The 27,997-nt window shown below is 39.9% G+C and overlaps 2 protein-coding genes and 1 long non-coding RNA gene across 3 annotated transcripts in view; 1 reads left to right on the top strand and 2 right to left on the bottom strand.

The window, feature by feature from the left end:
- On the top strand, positions 1–698 carry LOC108448547. The gene is made up of 2 exons (XR_001864450.1): positions 1–368; positions 399–698. It is a non-coding gene; the product is annotated as an uncharacterized LOC108448547 (long non-coding RNA).
- A 1,158-nt stretch (positions 699–1,856) lies between these two features.
- On the bottom strand, positions 1,857–6,804 carry BRS3 (bombesin receptor subtype 3). The gene is made up of 3 exons (XM_008641366.2): positions 6,166–6,804; positions 3,129–3,480; positions 1,857–2,396 (listed from the first exon to the last, which is right to left on the bottom strand). The coding sequence occupies exons 1-3, from the start codon at positions 6,594–6,596 to the stop codon at positions 1,989–1,991; spliced, it is 1,191 nt and encodes a 396-aa protein (XP_008639588.1). The 5' UTR covers positions 6,597–6,804; the 3' UTR covers positions 1,857–1,988.
- Positions 6,805–19,862: 13,058 nt separating this feature from the next.
- Positions 19,863–27,997, bottom strand: part of ADGRG4 (adhesion G protein-coupled receptor G4) — a 28,078-nt gene continuing 19,943 nt past the window's right edge. The window contains exons 16-20 of the mRNA XM_017741975.1: positions 27,111–27,233; positions 25,333–25,378; positions 24,106–24,209; positions 22,209–22,330; positions 19,863–21,614 (exon numbers count right to left, since the gene is read on the bottom strand). Coding sequence (XP_017597464.1) covers positions 21,338–21,614; positions 22,209–22,330; positions 24,106–24,209; positions 25,333–25,378; positions 27,111–27,233 — 672 coding nt within the window. The 3' untranslated portion in view covers positions 19,863–21,337. The remainder of the gene's footprint in view (positions 21,615–22,208; positions 22,331–24,105; positions 24,210–25,332; positions 25,379–27,110; positions 27,234–27,997) is intronic.

The following is a 27,997-nucleotide window of genomic DNA, read 5'->3' as shown; positions in this document are numbered from 1 at the left end:
GAAGGAAAGGGAGAAGAAGAAAATAGTAGTGCAGCATGTTTGTTGTATTTGTACATAGCTCTCTACCAGACAAAGAGAGCAAAATAAGCTCTCTGGAGTCTGCTGTGCCATAAATTGTATTTCTGTGCTGTTGGATTTCCATTTATTTCAGTGATCCTATCCTGGTATACAATTGGTACAATAAAAGGAGGAATCCATTTGAAAATTAGTGCTTGTAGCGTTGCAGCCTGTAGTACAAGGACTGTAGTAAAATAAGGCCGGGCCTGATGGGATTAAACCGGTCTGTCATTAACTGGTTTACAATGACGACATTGTATTGCAATGCCCCTGGGATTTATAGTTTGGTTTTACTTTTCTGATAAGGAAAAGTATTTTTTTGGTTTTACTTTTCTGATAAGGCAACAGAAAGAGTCTGTAAATATATTTCCTCATCAGATAATAGTGCATCAGTGGATGGATTTCTAGCCATGTGTTGCTAAGGGGCTCTGTGCAGTTGAAGGGGGGCTATACCTTCAAGGATTAGTTAAAATTGAAGCTTGTGTGACTGACAGACTTATTTTAATGCATATGTTGCAACTTCTGTTCTATACTTTAACGCACAAATTCTTTTTTGGAATAGAAGTCCCTTAGTTTAAACAATGGAAAATCTATTGTGTTTTCTATCACCAGCTTCCACAGAACAAAATTTTGGTTCAGGGAAAGACAAAATTCATAAAAATAAGTGCCACTCAACTATTTTGTACCATGAGGTAGGAAGACTTGCCTCCTGTACTTCCTGATGGGAAGGCAGTCCCTGCCAGCAGTGCTGCTGAGCGTGGACAGCCTGACCTGATTTGCCTCTGCAAGCCCAGTCATAAAATCAGTGGAACTGAGATTAGAAGGCCTATGGCATTAAGACAGCCTATCCTAATATTAAAAAGGGATACGACTTGAAGAATAGAAAATTAGTATAATAGAAAAATCCAGCTCTCCCAGTGTGCTTGAATGTGTGCAGACCACTTAGATACAATCATGTACACTACAGCAGGAGTGGATCTCTGCAGCTAAAGGGCCAGTCTGACTCTTCACACTGTACATTTTTCACTTCAAATTCGCTCTAGTCTGGTTTGGTGGATTGGACATACAGTTCCACATCTGAGAGAAGTCCAGGTTGTGCACTCAAGACTACTTTGGGATATAAAGTAAGGCAGGAGAGGATGTTTTAAGCACTTCAGAAGTGCACTGTAAATCCCAACTAGAACTCTTGATACAGATCCACCCCAATTTCCTGATATTAAATTACTGTAACAATAAAGAAACTCTGCACTATCGAGATGTTTTACCCATATATCACAAAGAATTTTACAAGTGTGGTTAAAGATGATTATAGCTTTCTTGGAGAGATTATCACCTGCTGGTTCCCTTGACTTCCTTAGGAACATCCATCTCACAGCAGTCAGCTCTTACACAGAATTTCTAAGTCACTGACAGAGAAACAGCTACTGTGGATCTGGCCCGTAATGCTTTCTCTTTTTTTACTTCACAGTGCTACAAACCTTAGCCTTCTTTCATTTTAGCATTCTTTCTCATGTGTTTACCAATTATTAACATTTAGGACAAGAAAATAAATGTGCCTGGTTGGTTGTGTTACGACCAAGTGGCTTTTCTTGCTTGCTGTAGAAGCAAGTAGCTGTCAGAGGGAGCTCTCAGGCATGACTCAAAGAGCAAGTCACCAAGAACAAAACCATCCTTACAGCCAATTCTTGCACCAACTCTGCTAAGTCCTTTCCTTTCCAGTCCAGGAATTCCAGCTAGGAATCTATGTTCATGCCTGGGAACATGAGCAATCCCTTTGAGCTTATGCTGGAAAGTTTCATTTTGAAAAATGAGGAACTCCTGATGAACACACTTTCACAGACAGGGCAAGCCATGGCACCTCTTTCCAGGATCCCAGTAGCAGTGACTTGATAGCAAAGACTCAGTTTCTGTCCTTCTTCATCCCACATGGACTAAACACTTTCCTCTTCTTTCGTGATGCTGTAATCTGTTAGCAGTGTAACACTGATTTCTGAGCCATGCATGCTGCCTGTGACCGACAGGGCTCTGGTAGGAGAACTGCTCTGGGGAGCACTGGGAGGCTTTGCACAGAATGCTGCCTTGCAGCATGAGACTTGCTTTTTAAAATGTTGCCGGAAACTTTTACTCAGCCAATAAAGAGCGAAAGGATTGACGCAAGAATTGCTGAAGGCCAAGGCGCGGGAAAAAATAGTTGCTATAAGATGAAAGGTGGAAGCATCAACAGACGTGTGGTATGTGAAAGAGCGGTACAGGTAGAGGATGTGGTTGGGCAGCCAGCACAAGGCAAACAGAGCCACAAGCACCAGCACTGTCTTGGCAACTCTCTTGCGGGATTCAATCTACAAGAAATTAATGCATAGCTGGTATTAATACCAATTAATAAAATGTTTGTGTTGTTGGTGCTGATTTGCAAAGCAGTGTAAAAGTCTAAATGCATGAGTAATCAAAAAAGCAAAAAGTAAAAAGAAAATGAAAAAACAAACAAAAATCCTAAACCAGAAGAATTAAACAGGAAAGTAAATCTATTTCATAATTTTTTAACAAAGTATTCCCAGTGCAGATCACATTTCCTTTCCATTATAAATCATATGGCACTCTCATCTAGACTTGCATTTAAAAGTACAGTAATTAATGTGTCAGCTCACATGGATGAGGTCCCAGTGTTTAAAATTCAGGTTTTTCTGAAATGTTTTGCTCCCTATAAGAGGGGAACCAGCAATTTGCTAGCTAATCCTTAATTAGGTAAACACTCTTTTCTTAAGCTGCTTTGTTATATTAAATGAAGGCAGTAACTAGTGACTAAGTACAGACAGGCTACTCCTCTTTTTAACAGGGTCATGATAAAGCATGACAGACCCGTCCCTCTTTAGGGCAGTGTGGACACTCACAAGTGATGAGTCATGAGCATGTGTCATGCCTAAGTGCACAGCTGAGTTTGGATTTGAGTTTGGTATGGGCTGAGTTTGTGGAGATTTTTACTCCATTGTCAGGTTTTGTACTCAAGAATTCAGATTTAATCAGCACAATACACTTTGGAAAATTGGAGAGTTTAGTGCTTGATCAGAGCTTACCTGCTTATGGGCATGACCATGTTCTTCTGCTGGCATGTTGGATGTACTTTTGTATAAAGTTCTGGCGATAAGAAAGTAGTAGACAGAAATGACAGCTAAGGGCACAATATAGAACACTAAGAAGCAAACCAGGGAGTGAGCTTCCTGCAGGATCTTCTCAGATACAGGATAGGGGGCACATGCCTCAAAAGTTACATTTTTCTCAGGATTGCTGAAAGAATACAAATCTGAAAAAACAGCCTCTGGGATAGCAAATATCATGGAGACAATCCAAACACAGCCAGCTTTACAGCAGGTCTTCAGGAGTGCATCTGAAGTCTGCAGTTCCAAGGGTTTAACGATGGCTCTGTACCTAGAATGACCAACATCACTATTAGAATAAACACAGAAATAATGCGAGCTCTGACACTGCAAAATTCTTAAGGCTAAAGCCATTACTCTTCTTGCTAAACTAAGGGTGCTGGAATTCTCTTGGAAATGAAAACAGACACTAGCTCTTTGGAATTAAAATGGAAATGTAAAAATTAACTTCAAGCATGTATTTTAATGGATTGGCAGGCAGGACTTGCCATTGAAACCTTCCTATGTAAAGATGACTTCTACAGTTTGAATTGGGATCACTAAGGGCAATCATCACTCCTAATTTTATGACACTGCCTTGAAAGATAAATGAGGGAATTAGTATGCAAAACTGATGAAGGGATGAAACAGGTTAAATATTTCATAAATACATGAAACCAAGCATGTTCACCCCTCCTTTCTTCCATCTTCCTAAGACCACAGCTGAGTGCAGTGATCTGACTCAAAATAATGCTCCAGGATTCATTCATATTTATAAAGCAGGAGAGGGCACTGCTGTTGATTCATGCCTGTGATTCTGCAGCATGTGGACTGAGTCAGGAATACGAGAAAAATCTGGATTAATCTATAGATGTATGATAATCTGTGTGGAAGTGGCACATGGAAAAAGACCAACTTCCATGAAGGCAGATGAAGAGCAGGAAACATTATACCCTGTTCCTAAAGGACCAGGGAGTCTTGATAATGCAGAAAGAAGCAACCCCTCCAGGGGGGCACAAGGCTGGCATGAAAAGAAAGGTGGTGAAAAAGGACCCAGAGGATAAGACAGCTTAGTTGTACCATTTTGCGCAAGCTGAGGATCTGGTCTTTTTCTCCTCTAGGCAAATTTAAATAGCAAGCTGGAAGCTGGCTTGCTATTTATCAAATAAATACCATTTTTATTGACTTTGAGCTCTTCTAGCACAGTGGAACATAACAGTCTGGTGTTGAGCACATGACCTGAGCTTTCTCTGTAAGTTTACCATGTAGTGACTCTGTGAGAATGTAGTGCAGAGTATTTATGTAGCAGCTACCGTGAAGAATTGAATACAGAAGCAAGTGTCTAAACCATAGAATCAGAGAAGAGCTGGGGTTGGAAGGGATCTTTAAAGGTCATCTAGTCATGGTGAATTCTGAATTGATGTCATACAGGACCAAGACCTTGGAGCTACAATAGATAGTTCAGTGTAAACATTAGCATTATCTTTAGCAGTAGTTAAAAAACCCTAAAATAAACCCAAACCAAAACAACAACAAAAAAGCAAAATGTTAGGTAGTATTAGGAAAATAATGGAGAGCAAAAGAGACAATTGTGCAATTACCTGTATCCCTGATTCATGCAACCTTTGAATACCATGTGTTGCTCTGCACACCTTAACTAAAAGAAACACAAACAACCTAAGGAGAGATTATGACATGAATAACCTGGAGACATAAACAGGGATCACTGTCTCTTATGACACAAGAGCCAGCACCCTAAATGAAGCCATGTGCAGTGCAGAAGTAAAAGGAGTTGTTTGGTACAGGCAGTGAAAGCCATTGTTAAACAAGTTCAAGAAGAGGCTGAACAAGTATCCAGAAGAGAAATCCTCTGAGGTTATTAAATAGACAGAAACCACATCTGTTCAGTGTCATCTGAAGGCATAGGGTCAAAAATGTAGTTGGATAGAGGTTTTTATTCTTCCTACTTGTCTTTTCTTGTTCTTATACTACCACTGCTGGAGGCTGGTATTGGTCTACATGGATCCTTGATCTGACCCTATGTGGCCATTCCTGTGCTGGCTGATTATTTTAGAGTACAGTAACAGTACCATTGGTAAAATTCTGGACACATGAACAATTCGCTATTACATACAATCTAAAATTGCTGGCGGACAAGATGAAGATATTTTTCCCTCTTAATAGTAAATTTTATTTTTTTGTTTTTCTACTCCTCAATGCTCCTGCTCCTGCTGATTATCAGAACTGAAATATCATCTTAGTTTTATTCATTCAAGAAAGAAGTACACGGAAAAAAGATTCAGCACTTCCTGACAGCAGTCAGAATACTGATCCCTCCTAGCAATGCTGTCCTTACCACCTGAGTTTAACTTCAGGACCCCTGGGCTATAATATTTCTGTAAAAGACAGAAGAACTACAAGAGAAAAAAAAATAATAGATATGCACTTTTCAAGCTGAAAAGTATATTAGCCATCACATCATGAGAGTAATTCATTTGTCCGTAAGTCTGTTCTGTGTTTTCTTTTGGCGTTTTATCCCATGTCAGTCTTTTATGTTCTAGGATTTTAAATCCTCCCTGAGTGCATAGATCAAAGAATTTTCACTCATATTCAGTTTTATTTTTCATGTTCCTCGACTACTTCACTGTACCACTAGATAGCACCAATATACTGTCTTTTTTTCTCAACTTAAGCCATTTTCCTTTTTTGTGCAATTGAGACTAACCCTTGTACTGTACTTCAAACTAATAAAAGGTCAGAAGAGTTAAAGAGTTTTTCTCACTTCACTACCTTAAAAAGAAGTGCTACGATTTTACTAACACGCATTTTTAAATTACATGGGAGACTGGTAGTTTGGGATTTTTAGTCTATTACAGTGTGCCGTTTAAGACTGTGCAAAATGATAATACCTGCTATTTTATCCATTTCTAACTTCAGACCTGCAGCATCTCCTGGTAAATCAGTTGCACAGACCCACCTGTCAGCACTGAGAACAGTCAGGGTAAACACTGATACTCCAACTGATGTTAACTGGATAAAAGACAGCAGCTTGCACCCAATTCTTCCGAAGAGCCAGGTATCCACAATGTAACGTGTTGCATCTATAGGCACACACGTTAACAAAAGCAGCAGGTCTCCGAATGCCAGGCTGGTGATGAAGATATTGGGAACCGTCTGCATTGATTTAATCTTGAAAAAGACTTTGATGAGTATTGCATTTCCAAGGAGACCCACTGAAATGATCACAGCATATGTAACATAAATTATGCACAGTATTTTTAATCCTGGAAAGGAGTCTTCAGTCCATTTTTCATTCGTGGTTTCATTATCAGAGCTTGATTTCAGTTCTGTATCATCTGTAGATGCACACAAAGTCTGATTAGCTGATTGCAAGTATAATTGAGACATTTCTTTAACTGTTTCTTCTCCCCAGGCTGGACTTCAATTAATCAAAAAAATGTTTAACATTTAGCTTGCAGCATATCAGCAGGGTCAGGGGAAAGGTACAGGTTTGCGTCTGAAATTCAGATTCCTGTTGCACATTGACTACTTTCATCCCCTTCTGGATCTCGAAAAATGCCTAGGAGAAATGCACATAGATCTTGTTCTGAACTGGGGAGGAGGAGAATATTTTTATTGGCTTTTCAGCTACTGGAACAGAGAGGGAGGGGGAAAAGGGAAAGGAAGTTTCTTTAAAGACATTAGCTGAAATAAGGTGGGTTTTTTCCTGGAGATGTCTGGCAAGTAAATATCATATTGTATCAAAACTGTAATGTTAGGGTTTGTATATTACGTAGCAAACCTTTGTTACCGTTGTTCAAAATTTTCTAAAATGGAAATAAAATGAAAACCTGAAATAGTTTTCTCAGTAGTACAGGTAAGCAGAGAACATACTAATTTAACACAAAACTCTTCAGTATACATTAATGACAGATAAAAGATATCAGAATATAGTTAGTATTTGCGGAAAAAGCTATAGAGACAGACTATGCTCTGATTAGTCTTTCTATCACAGATATGCAGTGACCTTCCAAAAGGCAATATAAAATCAAAATTCATGGCCACAGTCCTGGTAACACTTAGGTTTTTTCCCTTGAAGCAGCCCCACTGACATTAAAACCACACCTTACGCTAAAGTTTGAACAACTTCATATGTAGTTGCTGGATAGATGCCTGTTATCTTGCAATAACTCATGTATGTATTGGCTGTACAACTGATGATTTAAATCTTCTGAGAGAAAAAAACTTTTCCTGATGCTTTCTCAAACAGTCATGTTAGTAGTAATATGGGTTTTCTTATCTTTAGATTAGTCAACAGTCAAATCTCACATCATCTCATTATGTGCTCAAATCATCTTACTTTGATGAACTCCTGACTAACTTTTGTGTAAACTAAGATACAAGAAATGTGGTGCATTGAGTTAAATCTCTTAAAATTAAGAAAGCCAAGATCTAATTTCTAAATAGTGGGAGTGGAAAAGGGATCAAAGCCTTATGCCTCGAAAATTTAGATCAGGTGCTGGAGTATTTTTGCTTTGGATTGTTCTTGAGCTGTGACATTGGAGTGGGGAAGGTACCCTGCTCAAATCACAAAAGCAGCCTTATAGCAGAGTCCCTTTAGCTGCACACACGCAGACACACAAAATCAAGCTTGTTTCATTTACTCAAAAAAAACTTCTCTAAGTACTATGCGTGAGAGGCCTAATTTGTCCTCTCCCAACCCCAGTCCTTTCAAATATAACCATGCCATAGATATCAGGTGGTGAAAGACCAGGTGGTAGATTGTACATCAAATGGAAGATCTGTACTGTGGCATGGTGGGAGAAGGAGTCACTGATGGAAAGAGGATTCATGGGTTAAAAATTCCAATTATGCTTTTTGAAAGTGCTTTTAGAAGAGAAGCTCTTGTCATCATCAACCACAATATGTCCTTTCATGCAGGCACACTATGTAGGTTGCTCACAGATTTAGGTACCTTTGAGGATCCTGATTATGTTGTCCACCCACACTGGCGTAGTACCATGCATTAAATTTAATACAGAGTTCAGTAACTGTAGCAGATTGTGACAGCTTAATGTCAGATACTTACATAAAATGTTTCATTTTCCTGTATGGGAGAAGCAGGGTGTCACCAAACATTGGAACTAATTGCACTCCACCAGGTGTTGAGTACTCAAGGGTGGCATCTGAATGAAGCATTGGGTGTTTAGCCGAAACTGGAATTGAGCTGAAAGAAGCTTGTTGCTTGCCTTGAATTACACCACAGGTTGATTAATGCACCAAAGCTCAGCCAGCAGCAGAGATCCCAACCAATGCTTACAGTCCCTGAATTTCCAGAGCCATCTGAGAGATTCGGGCTGGCAGTGTGAACTCTGAAGCCTGGTAGTTCTGTCACTTGAGCATTTTGTATGTTGGGATGGAGGACCTAAACTGATACCCCTCTGTGTAACTCATAATCCACAGGACTGGGCTCTTGAGCTGTGAGTTGCTCCCACCAGTTAGTTTGGGGGATGATTCAGATATGAAGGGAAAGCAGACAGACCTCCCGACCCATATTAAAGCCTCTTGAGGACATCAACATGTGTCACAGATGCAAGCAACTCCAGAAAGGGGCAAAAGCTTAAAATTCTCATTACTCTTGGTACTTCATGTGCTGTTCATCCTGAACTGGATCTGAGTTCATGTACCTGGACCTGAATGCCCGTTCTGATGCTTCATGCTTTAGAATCCCCCCCAGTCTGGAAACACAGACACATTTTCCCTGCTCTCTCTCTCTAACAGAGCACAGTACATATGTCTAATCCTGCTCAGAGCAACATGAAATTCTACTTGGTTTTCTCTTTCCACTGAGAAACTGCTTTTTCCCCCATCTTTCTGCCTCCCAGTGGGAATGTGGTAGAAGGAAGTTTCATCATTTCTCACAATTCTTTCTTCAGTCCTTATATTACTGGAAGTTTTAGGTAGTTGCCCAGGTTCTCTCTTTATGGAGCCTAAGATACCGTCTTAGTGGATCAGTAGGAGGTGAAAAACACTATTTTCAAAAAGCACACAAAATAACATTGTTTAGGACCAATGAAAATCTGAAGGACAGACAGCAAACCACATCTGCAATTTATGATAGTAGAATTTTAGCTATTTCTGATAGCTTTCTGTTGTACAAATCCAGCTGAAAAGGAAGAGAATGGCATTGTTATTCCAAACAGTAAAGTACTCTAAGGCATTATTTTAGAGCTTTGCCTCCTGGTGTGAAAAGCAATTTGAGTAATTCTGGCTACTTTTTCAAGTTCCAGCTTCACAGAAAATAAATGCTCCTTTTGAACTCCATGCTGCAAAAAAAAGAAGAGTAAAATACTCAAGAGTATATCATTTAGCTGCATTTTTAATGCAAATTTTCTGTTTTAATGCAGTGTGCCAACTGACTGAAATCATTGCCATGCGCTGCATAGTGTCACCCACTCAGAAAAATCTTTCAGAACCATTTGCTCTGCACCAAGCCAAAATAGAAGAAAACAGCCAAAGCCTTAACTCACATTAAAGAAAATTATTTTCCAAAATAGTAATTGTTTTGTGTTGCTTATTTTTGTTATTTCAAGGTACATTGGTCTTTCTGCATTGATCGTTATTTATACAAATATGTCAGAATGCTTTGTAGCTGAAGTGCTGGGAACACAAAACTGATACACACTGAACTGCAGCTATATTAGCCAGCCCGGTGTTTTTAGGGTAATTTTAGCTCACTTTTTTTCGGTTGTTATTGGTATCACTTCTGAATAGAACTATTTAGTTGTCTTAATTCTTCTTTTATGTCTCAAACTCATTTTAGACCCTTCGATTGTCTCTCCTAGCAGTTTCACCATCTGTTTATTGTTGGCTGACGTATCCTTCTGTCTCTCCCCTGAGTGAACTGACATTTATGTTTGTCGGGTGTTTACGGTAGAGAGGTTCTGAACAGCTTGTCTATCCTAGTTCTGAATTGGGTAGACTCCGTTGTGGCATCTTCTCTTATAAAAGGCTGTTCTCAGGTTAGGATCTCTCCTGCAAGTGAGCCTGGTTGCTCTCCATGTGCCCAAACTCTTTAGTGCAAAGTGGGACTCTGCTGCTGGGACACCACAGGCACATTCCTCCTACTCCTCCCAGGATGAGGAAAACTGATTTAAGTCTAGAAGTCTTCCCAGATCAATGTAAATCTTTCCCTTTCAGCAAGTCCCAGTAGCCTTCCTTTTAGGTCATGTTTTTCTGACATGCAGGAAAGCTTTTTGCTCCTTCATCAAGAAGTCCTGACCTGGAGTCCTTTAACAACTCCAATTTATAAACCAGAGTTTGCATTTGTAACTAGAACTTCTGAAATGTATTTTTCTTCCTAGTGTTTTCTGAACTGGCTTTGGCACCTCTGTGTTGGGAAGAGGAGTCCCTGCTCTAGAGACCATATTCTCAGGGATGGGTGTGTGCGATTACCATGTTTCTGACTTACAGCAGTCAGAATGTGTTAGAGCTTTAATGTCTTCTCTTTAAACTGATATTGTCAATGGCATGACAAATAATGGCAAGATGAGGGGACAAAAAGCCGTGTCATGGCTGTGTGACTGTTCCCAATCCTTTTTCTAGTTTTCAGGAAGGCAAGTGTTAAGTGGAGAAGCCTGAATGCATGCTGGAGTAAGCATCCACGTCGGAGAGAGCAGTCCATGTTCAGAGAAGATTACCAACATATTTGGGGTTGTGTTCTGTTCTGCTCTGTCCTGCTGGGAGAATGGGAGTAAGTAATTTCCACGGACCACACCGAGTGCCTCCTGGAACAGAGAGAACATCACCTCCTCATCTTGCCAGGCATCTATTTCAGAGCTACAAGTCTCAGGCAAAGGGGAGGAATGTTGCAGAGGGCACTGCCCACGCTGGATTCCTTCACTTATGATGACAAGAGCTTGATTTCAGTGTCTGTCAATCTGAAGGTTTTCACCACTAAGTGGGAACATCTTCTCTACCCTGTATTTTGATTTTTTTACTATTGCCCAGTCTCCTCAGCAGCTGGAGACTAAACAACTACTGAGCAATGAAAATGGAAAATATTTTTTAGTACACTTCAATGACAATTTCCTCATCTGTGTCACATTCATAGCAGAGTGTAACCATTTATTGTCAAAGACTACCTATTTAGGAGAAAAATACATTGGGTTATTTTTGGGTATATCTGTGTGGAGTTGATTTTACACCAAGGGCTGAGGGAGCTGTGCAGGTACTGAGACTCAGGGCATAAAATCCTGTTGCAATGCTTAATTGGAACAGTGTCCCTGTTTTTTGAAACTGAAGACGAGCTACCCAATTAAACTTTCAAATACCACAAGACTTATCAGCATGTCTAGAAGCAAAAATAATACCATCCCAGCCGGCACTGTTACAAAAGTGAGATGGAAGGTCAGTTCAGAGGAGCTGTCCGGAGCAGCATTCAGTGATGCAGCAACAAGATGGAGTATCTTTTTGGTTAAAAATATAAGAAAAGAGTTTCTGATTTTGTTACGATGCCCAAATCCAGCCTGTTCAGTGGACTTAGTGTGCTGCAATTTGGCTGCAACAGGATCTCAGATGCTGTCATTAATCTATGGCTCCAAATACCTTTTATCCTGTTTTTCCATTCTTGCATCCCTTCCAGCCCCCTTCTCCAGGAGTTTCCTCAGCCAGTGTCAGTATGGGAATGGCCAGTGAAATATTGGTGTAATTTCTTAGAAAAGAGAGAAAAATAAACACTGAAACGTGTCCTCACGCTTCTCTAGTTACAGGAGCAATCAGGCAATGAAGTAATATAGCAAGGATAATTCTTTTGGGCATCTTTGAAACTCTCCACGATACATTTAATTTGGAACCATTAAAGTGCCATTACATGCTAAATACTTTCTGATACCAAAAATACCAGAGAATTGTGCATTAAGACTCAACAATCATCTTATGCAATAGGCAATTATCTTCCCAGTATTTTGATTTTTAGTCTCAAATCATTTCCCATATGACATTTCTTTCATTGTCCCAGTAACTGTCTGCTAAATTTAGAAAGAATTATACATCTTGGGTGTACTGCTAACCACTACTGCAGATTCACACAGTCAGGAGGAAGCTTAAACAAGCCATACTGACCCTTAGCTGTCATCCTATGTAATATTTATCTATCCCAGGGTTACCAAACCACTGTACGTATGCTGAACTAGAAAGCAGCTTTAGCTACTTGTCCATGAGGAGACTTAAAAAGTCTCCAGGAACGCATGAGTGAGCTGCCTACACCTTGGATCTGCATCCCGTGACTTAGCTAGGATGAAGAGTGGTGGAGTTTTGTGCCAGTCTAAATAGTAAAGTCGGAGGGGGGAGTGTTTTGTTCAATTTACCACAACTGCTGCTGTGATTTTACTATCATTTTTTATTTCTCTTGTATCACCTAACCTATTGTTAACAACCCACTGAGATCTGACATCAAATAATTGTCTTCACAGATAAATATACCTTCTGAAATCCTTTTATTGCTTTAAAATAGAGCACACACTTCCTGGTGTATGTATCACTAAAAATAAGCAATCTAGGAGTAAATTGAGAGTAACTTAGAAATCAAAGCAGCTTTTACATTGAGTCATAGAATCATGGAGTGGTTTGGGTTGAAAGGGACCTTAAGATCATCTCGTTCCAGCACCCTGCCATGGGTAGAAGTCAACTGATAGAATCCAAATGGGGAGAAGGAGGATGTTCTTGTATTGGTCACACACCGCTCATGTTCCAGCCAGAGCTGCAGAAGCTGCTCCCATCATTTAAAATTATTAGGATGTGAAACACAAGCGCATAGAAAATTTTATTAGATTTGTCTTTGTGCGTGTCCTCTCCCTGTGAAAACCATCAATGCACAGTTCTGTGACAGAATGTCAGCACAGATATGTTGGAGAAGAGCAAATGCAACAGTGCTGGTGCGGAAGATGTTATTTCAGCCCAAGGAAAATTACACATCTTCATTCCAGCTGACAACCTACACAATGCCATGCTTGAAACATAAATGATACACTGTTTAGCTGGAAAAGGCATTAGGCATGTGATGGAGAGTGGAAGTGAGCTAACCACCTTCCCAGAACAAATAGCGCTTTGCATTTTACATAAACAACTTGACAGGTTTTTAAAAATTGACTTCCAGATTAAAAAAAAAAAAATAAAATAATCAGTAGGAAGAATGAAGACCTCCCCTCTGTGCAGCTAGCCCTTCTTCCCACTGGTACACCTCCAAAGTGGGAAGCATGCTGATGGATATGCCCAAGAAATGGCATTTCCAGACATTTCTCGGCAGCCTGAGAAATCTTCCGTATTCCAGCACTTTTCTCACTGCTTGTCCAGCTTTTACCTGAATCTTTGTTTCTCCTAATCCTTTATGAGGGCATCTAGCAAAAACTTTAGAAAATCAAGGTACATTTCAGCTTTTATCAGGAATATAAAAAAACAATTACAGGATGCAGGAGACAAGGCCAGTCTTATGTTGCTCTCATGTTTTTCCCCCTTCTGATGTCTTTTTATTTTAAATTAGAGTCATAGAAAATACTCTTGGAAGGACTTGCCCTAAGGCAAAAATCAACCAATACCAATTCTGGCAGATATTTGTCTCATCACCCTGAGTGTTTTTTAAGACCTGCAGTGACGGCAATTCCATGTGCTCTCCAGACCTCTTATTCCTTAAAAATAGAAATTGTTACCGAACGTCTATTTGTAATGTAAGCCTATTATTTTCTGTCCTCTGAAGTGGATGCAGAAAGAATTACTGCATGAAGGAGAAAGTGCAGGTCAAAGCAAGGTGATAGAGACACATCAGACTGTCCACCCACCTGGTCTTATTGATGTGGTGGAGAGAAACTGGTCTCAAAGGGGCCTGGGGGAGGACTAAAACTCCAGTTCTCCCAAAGAACTACATAGTCTCTTTCCTTAGTCTCTCAGGATCCCTGAGAGTGGGGTGTGCAGCAGCCAGGTTAGGGGTGCAGGGGAGGTTAGGCACAGCTTTAGCACTACAGCACAGTGTGTTGTGCTTCACATTGGAAAGCAGGGAAAACAGCAGCAGATTGTGGAACAAAGAGTTTACTAAAGAAAATAAAAAATACAATAGTTCATGTCCAACATAATGAACTGCCATTTATGTTAAATTTCATTCCCCTTGAAAGCAATTTCAAGTTAGAAACAAGTACAAGCTGGACCTTGGTTGCATGTTTTTAGTGCCGAGATTTCTCCCATAGAACCAAGGAACTGAAGGTGATCTGTCTGATTTCAAGTAGGTTGGCTGTAGCTACTGTACATTAAAATATTCATCTTCTTCCACTAATTGCTATGTGGGAGTTATTCACAGACTGAAAGAACCTTTTGTCTTCTGTATCATACATACCAGTTCTAAGACATCACTCCATTATATTATTTTACTCCTCTATCATGGGTACAGGTTAGTGTTCCACTATATTAACAATAATTTAAAAATCTTTACTTGAATGATACAGAGAAGGGCATTCAAAAAACTAGGATGGTTGAGCAGGCAAATTTCTGATTCAAACACATTTGCTGAAAAAAAGCCCCTGCTCAGCAGATGAGGAAAATTAAGTCTCTCTTGCGATGTTATGAAATAGAGTTCACATCCTGCTGTATTCACAGCAAAGCAACACTAAAGGGAAAACTTCCTTATTTCCAGCTCCAACGATAGTAGGGCTTTATTGTTCTGTTTGGGTTTAGTTTTGGGGTTTTTTTAGGACAGATAATCTGAAACCTATACCATACCTGTGGATACCCCTTGAAGGTGGGAATTTCAGTTTTTAATGTTTCCACGTTCCATTGGAAGGTACTGGGCAAAATTTTCAAACACTTAGACATGCATCTACATCTCTTTAGGGATCTAAGCAAGTCATCATTGACAGCATGTCTGAAAATAAAAACATACAACTGAGAGGAACGTCATGGAAATCTGAGTACAACTTTTTCATGTATGAGTTGGTCAAAGACCATTTCAGAAAAGTAAGGAAAGATACTGATCAAGGATCCTAGATATCCATGCTTGAGACAGTCAGCCAACAGGCTCAAAAATATCACTTGTAACTCAATATTACCAGTATTAGATTCTGAGATTGATGCCTGAAGTGAAACCTAAGGCATCAAGATAAGTATCAGATGAAGAAGGAAACAGAGGGCTATCAGGACAGTGGAAAGGGAAAAAAAGGAGGATGAACTATGAACGGGGCTCAGGATGAGGAATGTTTCCAGTCTCTGTTTAACATGAGGACTAATCTTGGAAACACAGTGGGACCATATCCTTTTGTGGTCAGTACTGCTACTCCTAATGAAGCCTAAAGTTGAGTCATGGGATGTTTTAGCTCTATAATTGTGTCCAGAGTGATATCTGTACATCAGAAGTAATTCTTTAGAACTGTGTTTCTACATGCCTCAAAAGAGAACCATCATTAGATAAGCAGAGGAAAACAAATTCAGTATCGGTGTAAAACTCCTACTTTCTGTGGATACTGCAACCCTGTATCCATAGATAGTATTCTTCGTGGACAAGGATGGCTGGTCTCACCATCTTCTGGAGATACAGCAGCGGGGTTGTAATGGACTTCAGCTGTGGGAAAGAACTGGGAACATTTTTCCATTATAATAATTCGGTTTATTATATTTAGAAAGAACCTGCCTATGCAGCTTTAATGTATGTCTTTGAGGAAATAACAGAAATCAGCATTTTTCCAAGACCAACCAGGAATGTTTGGTGCTATTCCTTTTTCAGAATATGTCTCTGCAACAATTTCTCCATCTTGGAAGGCAAAACCTTCTGCTAGGATTCTCCTGGTTTAAAAAGGCTCAGAGCATGTCCTGTTTAACTTTCTGTAAACCCCAAGATCCTTGCTCTTTTGGGAATGCAATTCCAGTTAGAGAGCACCATAGTCTGTCTCAAGACTATGGTGCTCCCTAATTGGGAATAGGTCCCATGAGAGTGGCAGTCAGCTGGCAGAGGGTAGAATATTCCTTAGGTACCTAGGGTGGCAGCTGAGCAGGGAGTTCCTGTCCTTTTGGAGAAGAGCCATCCCAGGATTTTAAGAGCTTTCTTATTTTCCCTAGTACAGCAAAAGCCATCTGTTATGTTAACCCCCAAATGGAAGTCTGGCACAGACAAAGCAGCGAAAGGTTTCCTATTTATTTCCATTGATTAGGATTTGACTGCCACCATATGGAATTTATTATAGTATATATCTATTATAGTCTATGCAGTGCACACGGTTTTTCTTACCAGTCTTAAAATCTGTATCTGGAGAAGTCCTGGGAAGGAAATCTGCATTGAAAGTTGAACTTGTTCCATTAGAATGTAGACTCCACAAAGCCTGGGAGAGTGATCTGTGGTTTAAATGCTTTGGTTTAAATCCAGCAGTTGCACCTGACCCACTCCAGTCTGAAATCAGAGAGTGGAAGGTGCAGAAATAAAATTCTGTACAGGTGCCACATCTCAAGCTACCAGAGAGCAGAGAGGGGAATGGTCTGTGCTTGCTTCCTGTGCCATCCTTGTGTCATCCTTATTCCTGCCCGGAGGCCAGGGGTCTCTGTGCCACACAGTGCACAATTCCTGATATTAATTTTTACATTAATTCTATCACACTTGTGCAGGTGGGGCTGGATACCAGCAATTCAGTCTTCTATTTCCCCTTGAGGACCCAATCTAGTAATACTAATTTGATAAGGTCACAAAGAAGAAGGCAGGAGTCACACAAAGGGTAGGAATTGCAGCCTCATCTTTATTCTGTCATACAACACTGACCTGGCTTCTGCTCAAGGGAGAACACTGTGTGCTACTGAGAGCACTTGTGCTGAACTCCCCCTCTGCAAACGGAAAGCTGCCTCTTCTTCAACAGCACAGGGTGCACAGGATGCTGTGCACAAGACACAGGTGTTAACACAGGATTTTTAGTCTGGTTTCCTGAAAACCAATGGGCTAAGCTTCTCCTTTGTTATACCCATTCATAACATCAACTCATTTTGATAGACACACAGAGTTATTAAATTCTTCCACATTTCTGTAAAAAATCAACATCACTGGAGTAGCCCAGAATAAGCCACGGCACATGCTACTTCTTGCTGAGCTGACAGATAGAAGAATATTAGAATAATTTAGATTGGAAGGGACCTTTGGAGGTCTTCACTCCAACCTCCTGCCCAGAGCTGGATCGAGTTGGTCTGGCATGTGTCTAGCTGAATTTTTACTCTCCAAGGAGAGGGACTCCCCGCACCATCTTTCTGGGCCACTGACACCCAACTACCCACATCGTGAAAAAAATGTATTTCCTTATAAATAATGTGAATTTCCATCACTGTGGCTTGTGTTCATTGCCTCTGGTCCTCTTGATGTGCAGCTCTGAAAATCCGCCTCTTTTCTGTAACTACCCCTCAGATAGCCGAAGACAGCAAGACATCTCCCTTCTCCTTCCCAGGCTGAGCAAATCCAGCTCCCGCACATAAAAAATAGCAACTAGTATACCCAATATTCTGCATAAATTTCAGAATCTCAGCTTTATGGTGACTGGAAAGCCACCAAAACCATGGCTCACCTAAGGGAACCCTGAATGGCATGTGAGAACAGAATTAAGAGAGAGCTGAAATCTGTTTTGGAAATCTGCAGTTTTTACTGCATGCTGTCACCCCATTATCATATCATACAAGCAGTTAATGCAAGAGGATAAAGACCTATTAAAGAACAATTATCCAATGCAATGCAGAAGGGCTGTTGAGAGGAGCCATATTTCTTAATGCAGAACAAATGTGACACCAGTAGCAGACGAAGATTTATGAGTCAACTAAACAAATCCCTTCAGAGCTTACCAGAATAATCACTCAGACGAAATCTTCCCCAGCAGAAGTGTACTCGGCACTGCTTCACTACTTCATCCTTCATCAGGCAGTGAAACACAAAGATAAAGAACCCTAAAGAAGAAAGGAGAGATTCATGGGTTTTCATGCGTATTCTCCAACCTGCTGCCCATTTTCTAGACTTTCGTCATGCCACTGACACCAGTGAGTTCTGTGTGGGCAAAGTGTCCCTGGGCCAGCATTAGGATCTTTAAGGTCCCTTCCAATCCAAGCCATACTATGATTTTATAATCGTGTTCGCCCAGAGTTGCACTGACTTCTTCATGCATATGAAAGGGTGACAGGAAGAGTTTTCTGCAGATTTGGTTTAAGAACAATCTGCAAGTCGATGTGGATTCTATCAGCCATTTTTATGCCCAGATGAAAAGGATCATGCCAGCTCCTGAAAAGGTGCATTTATTGGGACCTGTGTTTCCAAGGCATGAATTCATGTCTTTAATAGTCTTTCTATCACAGCAATACTATCTAAACAACACTGTCATCTCACTTCGCAACAGAACATTCCTTTTAAAATAGCTAAAGCCTGTAATACAAAAGCTGTATCAGGTCTCCTCTTCAACCATGCTTGAGTTACATGATAATACAGATTTATTTCTATTTCCCATCCCTAAACCATTGTGCTTATTGCACTACTCCATTCAGAAATTACCTTGCAAGGTGTTAAAAATGCTGAAGAGATACAAGAAAAATATCCTCACTGCTCCCCAGGCAAAAAAGGCAAAACCCCAAGTTAAGCCCAAAAGAAACATCAGGCTGAAAGCACTTTTGAGGTCTTGGAGAACACCCTGTTTCCAGAATCTGGATGTCTTTTGTGTCCTTGTTTTTACAGAGTGGATTTGAAGGAGAACAGTGATGAACATGGCTGTATTAATCAAAAATATTAAGAAGAAATAGGCCACAACGGAGATGTAGAACACTGTGTTGTCCTGGATCCAGCAACTGCAAGAAAGGGAGGTGTGTATTCAATAAGGAGTTTTGTGAGGGGGAAACTCAGGAAGCCTGGTTCCCAAAGTAAGTATTCTGTATGGTTCTCCAACACCTAGTTAGGGGCATTCCCTAGCACCTGCTATTTTCCCCCAATGAGGACATTAATAGAATCCCTGCACTTATCTTTTTTTTATGGGTGTTATGGAAATTCTGTAACTTTAAGACATTGATATTTCTGCCAGATTCAGATAAACCTGATGATTGTTTCACAACTTAATAATGTATAAACACAAAGACACACTGCCTTAGAAAAACCAAGTTAAATACAACTTAATTAGGGGTCTAAATAATAGCATGCCACTGGTTAGCTTCTCCTTAGACACAAATTAGTGAATTTTACTTTTTTTTTTCTTAACATCTTTTTGTTAAATATGGGGAACAATTTTCCCTCTGAGGTGTCATGGGTGTGTGTTGCCTCTGTGATGGGAGAAAATTCAAATATTCCAGGTAATCTTCACCAACAAGTGATCAGATTGTGCTAAACAAGAAGGAGGTGGAAACGTTCTTTGCTATAAAAGCATTTTTAAAAAGGGTGAAAGAATGCAGTGTTTTCCCACTGGAAAAAAGAGGAGGTTGAGACGATTTAAATTAAACTACTTGAAATTATGATGAGACAGTGATGTGAATTGACATTTAAAAAAAAAAAACAACAGAAGGAAATGTGGAAAATCCTGGAGCAATTATTGTGCCTTTAGATTTTACCAGAAATCCAGAACATGCAGAAGCATATACAAATATCCCATTAGACTGGGTTAATCCAAAGAAAGAAATTTCACAAAAAATAAAAGTGGAGTTGACTGGCAGAAGCCTTCCCTGTCCTCGAGCCCAGTTTACCAATGTGAAAGTTACTCCATGTAGTAGCCATGCATTCAAAATGTTCCTATGAACCAGAACCTCCAAAAGGAGAGGGTAAAGATGGGGGAGAAGAGACAAAAGTGAGTTCTTTCTGGTTATTTCTTGTATTTTTCAGATATTCTGGTGACCATAAAAAAGCTTAAAATATTATACTTACAAATTGCTGTAAGGATGGCTCTCAGACAGTGACCCATTGCCATAGAAGTCTTTATTTATAATGAGCACAAGAGTAATTACAATAGCTGGTATTCCTAACGTGGAAAGCAAAAGAAAAATAAATAGTTTGATTCAAAAGAAAAAATTGAGAATTTGGAAAGATGTCAGATAATCTTTGATACGTAATTACAGCAGATGTGTGCATCTTTGGATCAAACTCTACCCCCAAAGCTCCTTCTGAAATAAGTGCAATTAGATGTGTAGCATAGCAGGTTTAATCTCCTTATTTATGCAAATTACAAATGAGTAGTCATAAAAATATCTGTGTTTGCAAAATGTTTGTGAGTCTTCAAACATCTCCAGAAGGGATCCAATCTGATAAAATAAAACCAACTGATTATTACAAAAGCTGAGTGTCCAAGGATAAGCAGACCACAGCAATTTGTTTTAAGAGCTTATAGAGACAGACATTTCCCAGGCAGTGCTTATCAGTCTTCCCTTCCACACATTTCCCATATTTTTTTCAGTTCTAGCTTTTCCCTAGAGAACTGCTGGCAGCACCATCAAGGATGGCTGCCCCTGAGAACAATTGCGTGGGACATCAGATCTGAGGATAGGGATGATAATATGCTGCACACTATTCAAGAGTGCTCTGAAACAGCATCTAATGGTGACCCAGACAATACAGCCCAAATTCTGCTCTAGGTCAGTGCTTCTGATAACACCTTTTCTAACAGGTGAACCAGAATTTGGGTTCTTTTTGGCATGTTTCTCCCAAACAAATCGCTGATACATGTCAAGGGAAGTCCTTGGGAGAACAGTGAATGAAAGCCAGATCCACTCTGTGCATGGGAATCAGGAAGAGAATGCCAGGAATGGACACGAGGCCTGAAGAGGGAGTTAAAATCACCTCTGAGGATCACCACACGGGTGAAGGCTGTGGACAGCATTACTGCCCCAGTCACACCCACTGATGTGAGGTACCACGATAAATCATCCTGTAAAGAGAAGAGGGGTAGGAAAGCAGAGTCTTACACCCACTTTCAGTTGCATATGACTGTGCAGGAACCAACAAGCACTCTCTGCTAATGTCTCCCCGGATGGAAGAAATCTAAGCTGAACAGCCTGGGGGAAGAGATCCGTCCTCGTAGTGCAGGGTGTGCATCGCATTTCTGCTAGCTCAGTGTCTTCACTTACCTCTGTAAATACGCCCCAATCTTAGAGAAGCTGACAAACACAGAAGTGGAGGGGAAATCTGTCTACTTACCCCAGCCAGCAATGCAGCATTTTAGAATGTACTTTGGGACATAAACATTGAAAACTTTGACAAGAGCCAAATAAAAGTGAACAGACTCCAGGGACATCCATGTGAATGCTGCAAGAAGGAAATAGTGGAGGAGCATGGCCATGATGATGCAGAGGCCTGGCTGGTTGAACGAGGTCAGCCAGGAATTTGTGAGGAAGACCATGTTCAGCATCAGCAGTGCAGCACAAAGGTTGAGCAGGATTTTTGAGGGGTTGTCTCTCCGCACCTTCCTAACAAGAAGGGGGAAGTCCACAAGGTTATCACTGCATCATCCAATGTACAGCCTATACACAGTAATATTCCAGATTCTTGACGTAATATCTCACCCGTGTCCAGGGGTAAATTTTTGAAATGAGAGAAGTTTTTACTCTTTACAGACATTTTACTGTGAGGGTGGTGAGGCCCTGGCACAGGTTGCCCAGAGAACCTGTGGCTGCCCCATCCCTGGAAGTGTTCCAGGCCAGTTTGGATGGGGCTTGGAGCAATGTGGTCTAGTGGAAAGTGTTCCTGCCCATGGCAGGGTATCAGAATTAAAGGACCTTTTAGATCCCTTCCAATCCAAACCATTCCATGATTTTGTGAAATTTAGGAACATAAAAATTGCTGGACAGTTCAGACAGGTGCTTGTATTGAAGTATGAGTATTCAAATCCCTCTAATTTTGCAACAGTCAGACATCAAAATAAAACAATATTTATACTGTCAGCTCTCGGTCTTCCCTCTTATGCATCAGAGAATCAAATATTAGCAAACATTCTGATAACTGCTGCAAATTCATTATTGCCAAAATATTTAAATCAGTGTAAGAAAAAGGATCAGACTTACTCAAGGGTTAGGTATGCCATGAGTGTTATTCCCAAAAAAAGGGAAGAAGCACCACATCCTGCATAGCTTATCAGAGTTAATATATGATCATGTGTGACATCTACTTCTGTCCGAGCCAAGTCCTGTGTTACAAGATAGAGAAACACAGTTGTTTGCCAAGACAGATTTAGAAAATTCCTTTCCACATTTTCACATTGTGAAATTCCTGTTCTGCTTACTGCTACTTTTGGAGGTTTTCCATTAATATTTTTATGTGTTTCTTATTGTATAGTCCCACAGAATATCCAAACTAGTAAACGGTAAATTAACCAGCAGTATTTAAAGTATCCAGCAATAAGTTGTGAAGCTAGAAAAGCTGTTCTTCAAAAACTGCAAATTCAACATGGATTCCAGGATCTTATAAAAATTATTCCACTGGGAGCTCGCTTTGTAGGAGAAACTGCTTTGTTTCAGTGTCAGCTGCCATGCTTGGCAACTGCACAAACCTGCTAAATGTCTTGGAGCATGGTAGGCCCTACCTGTCCAGAAAGCACCACTGCAAGACCAGACAGGACCCCTGCTTCTCCACGGCTGCTGCCAGGAGGAATATCGAGAGGATTTTGTTGCTCCCTGACACAGCTTCTCTGCTATTTTGTGAAACTTTGAACCTCAGAGTAGTAACCTACATCTCTGATGTACCATGGACGATGCTGTTGAATACCTGTAGCTGTGCCGATTACCAAAGTGGCAGTGAGAGGTGTGATCTGAAAATCAGGTTGAATTCTCCTTGCTTGAATGGAAACTTGAGCAAGTGTGTGAAATCTGAACCATCTCAATTCCTTTCTGAAAAGCCACAATTTTACTCCCAGGAGGGCTTTTGCCTCTGGAGCAGGGTCATGCTGACCTCTAGGGGAATCATCCAAAGGCAAACTTAGGGCTGCATCCCATCCTGTGGGTGGTGTCCTACTGGGAATAGACAATTTACCCTATTTAGTTTGCTTAGAACTCCCCTGTCTCTTTGCCTTTGTTGCAGCCCATTCTCAGGTAGTCATCCGAGCTTTTGATATTTTGCTTTTAGAGGCAGTTTTCTCTGTATTACCTTTATAATAATAATTATTATATAATATAATAATTATCTATTACAGTGTCCCGCAGTGGCAGGGAGGAGAAGAGAGATCCAACAGGCAGGAATTGTGCAGTAAGATTGATTTATTTAATTATTTTACAAACTCTTTTATAGACTTTTTTCTTCATAGTCTAATTGGTCAAAGGATCAGCCACCCCTTGGGGTGATTGGCTAAAATCCTAAAACATCCATTGTCAAAATATTTTTCTACTGTACCATAAACAAAGCTTTACAATGTCGCAGGTGTTCATAGTTTATAGAACTCTGCTAATATCTTCTGTGAGAGAAATTATCTCACGGGACTGGAAAGAAGCAAGAAAAATTCTTGCTAACAGCAATATTTGTATCCACAATTATCTCTAATTATTTATTTCTGGAGAAATAAGAGGTGATAGATAATGACATCTCCCATATTTATACTAAACTTCACTTTCTGATGGAGCATAGATAAAGCTTTCAAAAAGATGTAATGTTGTTAGTTGCTGCTGGCAGTTAATAAATTTAACACAGTACTTCCAACACAGTAAATAGCCCATTAAGGTTGATTAAGTTACACTGCAAAGAAGTACAAACTACATCTGTAAAACAAAATTGCCTTGAAACAAGTGATATTTAAAGGACTTTACGTCGTTAAATTATTATAACTGGCTTTTTTGTTATTGCTGATTTTGGCAAAATTGCAGATATCTAACAGCTTGTATAGATATGAATCTCCCATCTCTTCTCCAAAACTAGTGATGACTTTGTTTAGTGCCATGGGATTTTCTGGGAGATGATTCATAGAGTACTTACCAGTAGGACTCCAAAATGGGTAAGATGGTTACAAAAACAGATTGTGTAATTCATATCTGTATATTCCATTTCACACCCTGATGTATTCCAACCACCCAGTCCATCTGTGTAATACAGAAAAAGGATTTTTAAGCAGAGGTAGTCACGCTCCATCATTTATAGCTCTGTAGCATGCAGGGTGTGTGAAGATGAGCTCAAGTTAGTACAGATTGCAGGGTCATTTAGCAGCACACAAGTGAGATTTCACACCAAAACACATCTTCTGTAGTTGCCTGAGAACCTCAAAGCTTTTGGTGGAATGAATGCCTGCACACACAGAAAGAAGGAAGATAAAGAACCTAGTGCTGGGCTAGATTGTGCTGGAGGAAAAGAAAAGAAAAGAAAAGAAAAGAAAAGAAAAGAAAAGAAAAGAAAAGAAAAGAAAAGAAAAGAAAAGAAAAGAAAAGAAAAGAAAAGAAAAGAAAAGAAAAGAAAAGAAAAGAAAAGAAAAGAAAAGAAAAGAAAAGAAAAGAAAAGAAAAGAAAAGAAAAGAAAAGAAAAGAAAAGAAAAGAAAAGAAAAGAGAAGAAAAAAGAAAAGAAAAGAAAAAAAAAGAAAAGAAAAGAAAAGAAAAGAAAAGAAAAGAAAAGAAAAGAAAAGAAAAGAAAAGAAAAGAAAAGAAAAGAAGAAAAAAGAAAAAAAAAAAGAAAAGAAAAAAGAAGACATGTCCAGGGCAGAGGATTTGTTTAGGCAGAGTGCAGCACTGAAGTAGCCAGATCTTCCCTGGTAAGACTGAAGTTATGACCCTATTTATGTATTGTGCATCACATACCCAGAAGCTAAGATTCTGATTAAAAAAAAAAAAAATTTCTAATCCTAGTAATTGCAGAGGAAACCTCTCTCACATGCTCTGAGTTAACCCAATTCACAGTCATCCCTCTCTGTCTGGTGACTGAGCCACTTTAAAGACCTGACCCCAGCAAAGCCCCTACTGTATTCCCTGAAGTCATTGTAAGAATTCATCTGACATTTCATTGCATTTCTGCCTTTTTCTTAGGCGAAGTCTTCTTATTCGTGTAGATGCAGCACTGCACAATGCCATATCCGTATCCCTGGGGATAACACTGAGTACTGAGGTATCGACATCAACACAAAGCAGCAACACATACTCTAGTTTCAAGGTACATTGTCAAGAAGCCAAAGCCTCTGTGATGCTGGGGACAGAGCCAGCTCAGCAAGTAACACTTACTGTTCTTCCCAAAGTCCCAAAAGACGCAGTGCACTGCTGCATTGCCCTGGAAGCAGAGGAAAGGAGGCTGTGACATTTATTCAGGACATCTGCACTCCGTCTGCACTTGCAGACAGTGCATCTCGCCTCTAACTGGGGTGTATAACCAAGGCACTTGGATTTGATTTCCCCTGCACCACTTGGCAGCAAAGCCCACTCGCATCTGTGATTGTTTGTGTGGTGGTGCTGCAGGGGGTCTGTGGGTGAGTGGAGATGCCACGAGGTCAGAGGCTGGGTACTTGGCTTGGGGACACAGCCAGGATATTGGCCATCTCACCCATGGCACTAAACCAGCAGAGTCCCAAGTTTTGCCTTCCCCTTCACCAAGGGAAATCCTGAGTCAGTGATTTTCCCAGTTTTACCTGTATTTTTCAATACCTTGTAGTCTTTTAAGGACAGCAGCAAATCTGACAAATGGTTCACCTTAGGGAAATTCCTGTGTCTAATCTCATTCGGTTCATGTGGTACCTGAGATGTCACACCAAATTACTGGTGAAATACAAAAGTTATGACTAAGACCTGGAATAACAACCTGAGATTTTATGGAAAAAAAAAAACCAAAAGAAACCCAAACCAACAAAAAAACAAAACAAAAGAACCCCTACAAGAAACCTTTATTTTAGAATTTCAGCAATTGCCCTCTCTGAAATCAGGCAGGGAAGACAAGCAAGAGCTGAACAGAGGTAAATGGATATTCAATGCAATGTTTTCTCGTGGGGACATTCTAGTTAATTTCTCATAATGCTGCAGCAAAATTTTCCAAGGCACAGAATAATTTTCTTTTATTATCATTATATCATTAATAAAGTTTAATAATGCACAGAGCTTACAGGAAGCCAGCCTAACAGATAAGCTGTTAAGATGTGTCATTTGTAGACTGTCAAATATAATTAGGCAGAGAGCCAAAGATGTAGGTTTGGATGATAACTCATTAAATATTTAATTAAGATAATTTTAAAAGGTCAAGGAAAATATCTGAAAGGTGCCAGATGGCCTGGTGGAGTAAAAATGACAGAAGAGAGGGGATATCTAGGTGAAATTTCTGGGTATATATTTGCTAGAACCAAATGGAAAGAGCATTTTGCCATAAAAGCAGCAATTACAAGTCCTCATTAACTTGAACTTTAATCAAGTTCATCTCATTGAATAATTTTCTTCTGCCCTGGGTTTGTAATATATTCATGTGGAGGCTGGACCATAAACATTGGCAGCACAAAAATGCTAAGGAGGAATTCAGTCAACAAATTTGACCCATGCCCATTTAAAAATAAAACAGACTTTTTGAAACACCATTTTGAAACAAAATAAAGCAATTTGATTTTGAAAACATCTTTGCAAGGTTTTGGGTTTTTTAAAGTTTCTCTCTTTTGGTGACTTAACCTATTTTCCAAATTCAGATCAAGGATAAATCATTTCAGTCCAATCCAAAACCCACTGGTTTTTAGCAAATAAAACTATTCCTTGAAAAAAAATTGTCTAGATCAGAACAAGGAAACAATAAGAATGTCCCTTGTTACTAAGCATGGATTTAGAGTGGAGACACAAGCTTTAGTGACCAGCTAAAGGAATTATTAAACACTGAGATCTGTGTGGTCAGTCAATGTTTGGGTGTCCATGTATCATGGGGAGGTCAGGCAGCAAAGTGTTTTAAGCTTATTTGTCCTGTTCCCAGTTTATTGAAAGGGTAAGTGAAGTCAGCTCTGCCTCACCCCGTTCCTCATGAAATGAACACATCCTACCCTGTTCTGGTCTATGTGGTGGAGAGTGACAGTCACGGGCTCATTAAGATTCTGAATTGATGCATTTTCAATGCTGGCACTCACAACGTAAGTGTTCAACCTCTCCATCGTTAAACTGTCATCCTGCAGGGGAAAAACACACACATGCAAAAAGAATCCAAGCTCTTCCCTGCTCTCATTTTTTTTAAACTGTATTCCTTGGAAATAGTGATCAGCTAAACTCCATGGGATGCCTGATGTAATTTAGCTACTTGCTATGTCATTAAAAACATAGTTAGCTGCAGCTCAGGGACAGTCTCCACATCAGCTGAAGCAGAACTGAGTTTCAGATGCACCAGCTGGATTGAGAAAGCTGTGTAATTTTTTCAGTACATTTAAACATTTGGTTGTACATCATTAAGGTCATTAGACAGTGGACACAACTGTAAATGCTCCCTCATTATGAAAAGCATTGTTTAGCACACTGTATGAGCCATCATTTCAAAGAAATGTCTCCCTTTCTAAATTATACCCACCTCCCCTTAAGGAAATAGAATAAGTATTAGAATAGTCATAAATCCTGCATATGATGCTGCTATATTATTTCAATGGAGACATCAATCTTGAAATTATTTTTGTGATGTTTGGAGTATGCTATGCACCATCCTTACTATCAGAGGAAGGTTAGGGTATGGTTTTTTTCTGCAGAACAGAAGGACTAGAATAACATCAGCTACAGAAAATGAAAAAAAAGTCTAAGGTCTACAGACACCTTGCTACAGAGAAGGTTTTGCTGCCTGAGTACATTTTGCCTGCACATCCCTCCATCAGTCTGATGCTAAATGTGCCCAGAACAGATGATGCTGTTGGGATTTCTTTTGTAGGCACTGAGAACAGCTGAGCCCATT

The sequence above is a fragment of the Corvus brachyrhynchos genome, unplaced genomic scaffold (genome assembly GCF_000691975.1).
Source record: "Corvus brachyrhynchos isolate BGI_N302 unplaced genomic scaffold, ASM69197v1 scaffold220, whole genome shotgun sequence".
In the NCBI taxonomy this organism is placed as follows: Eukaryota; Metazoa; Chordata; class Aves; order Passeriformes; family Corvidae; genus Corvus; species Corvus brachyrhynchos.
This window is presented reverse-complemented; position numbering and strand designations above follow the sequence as displayed.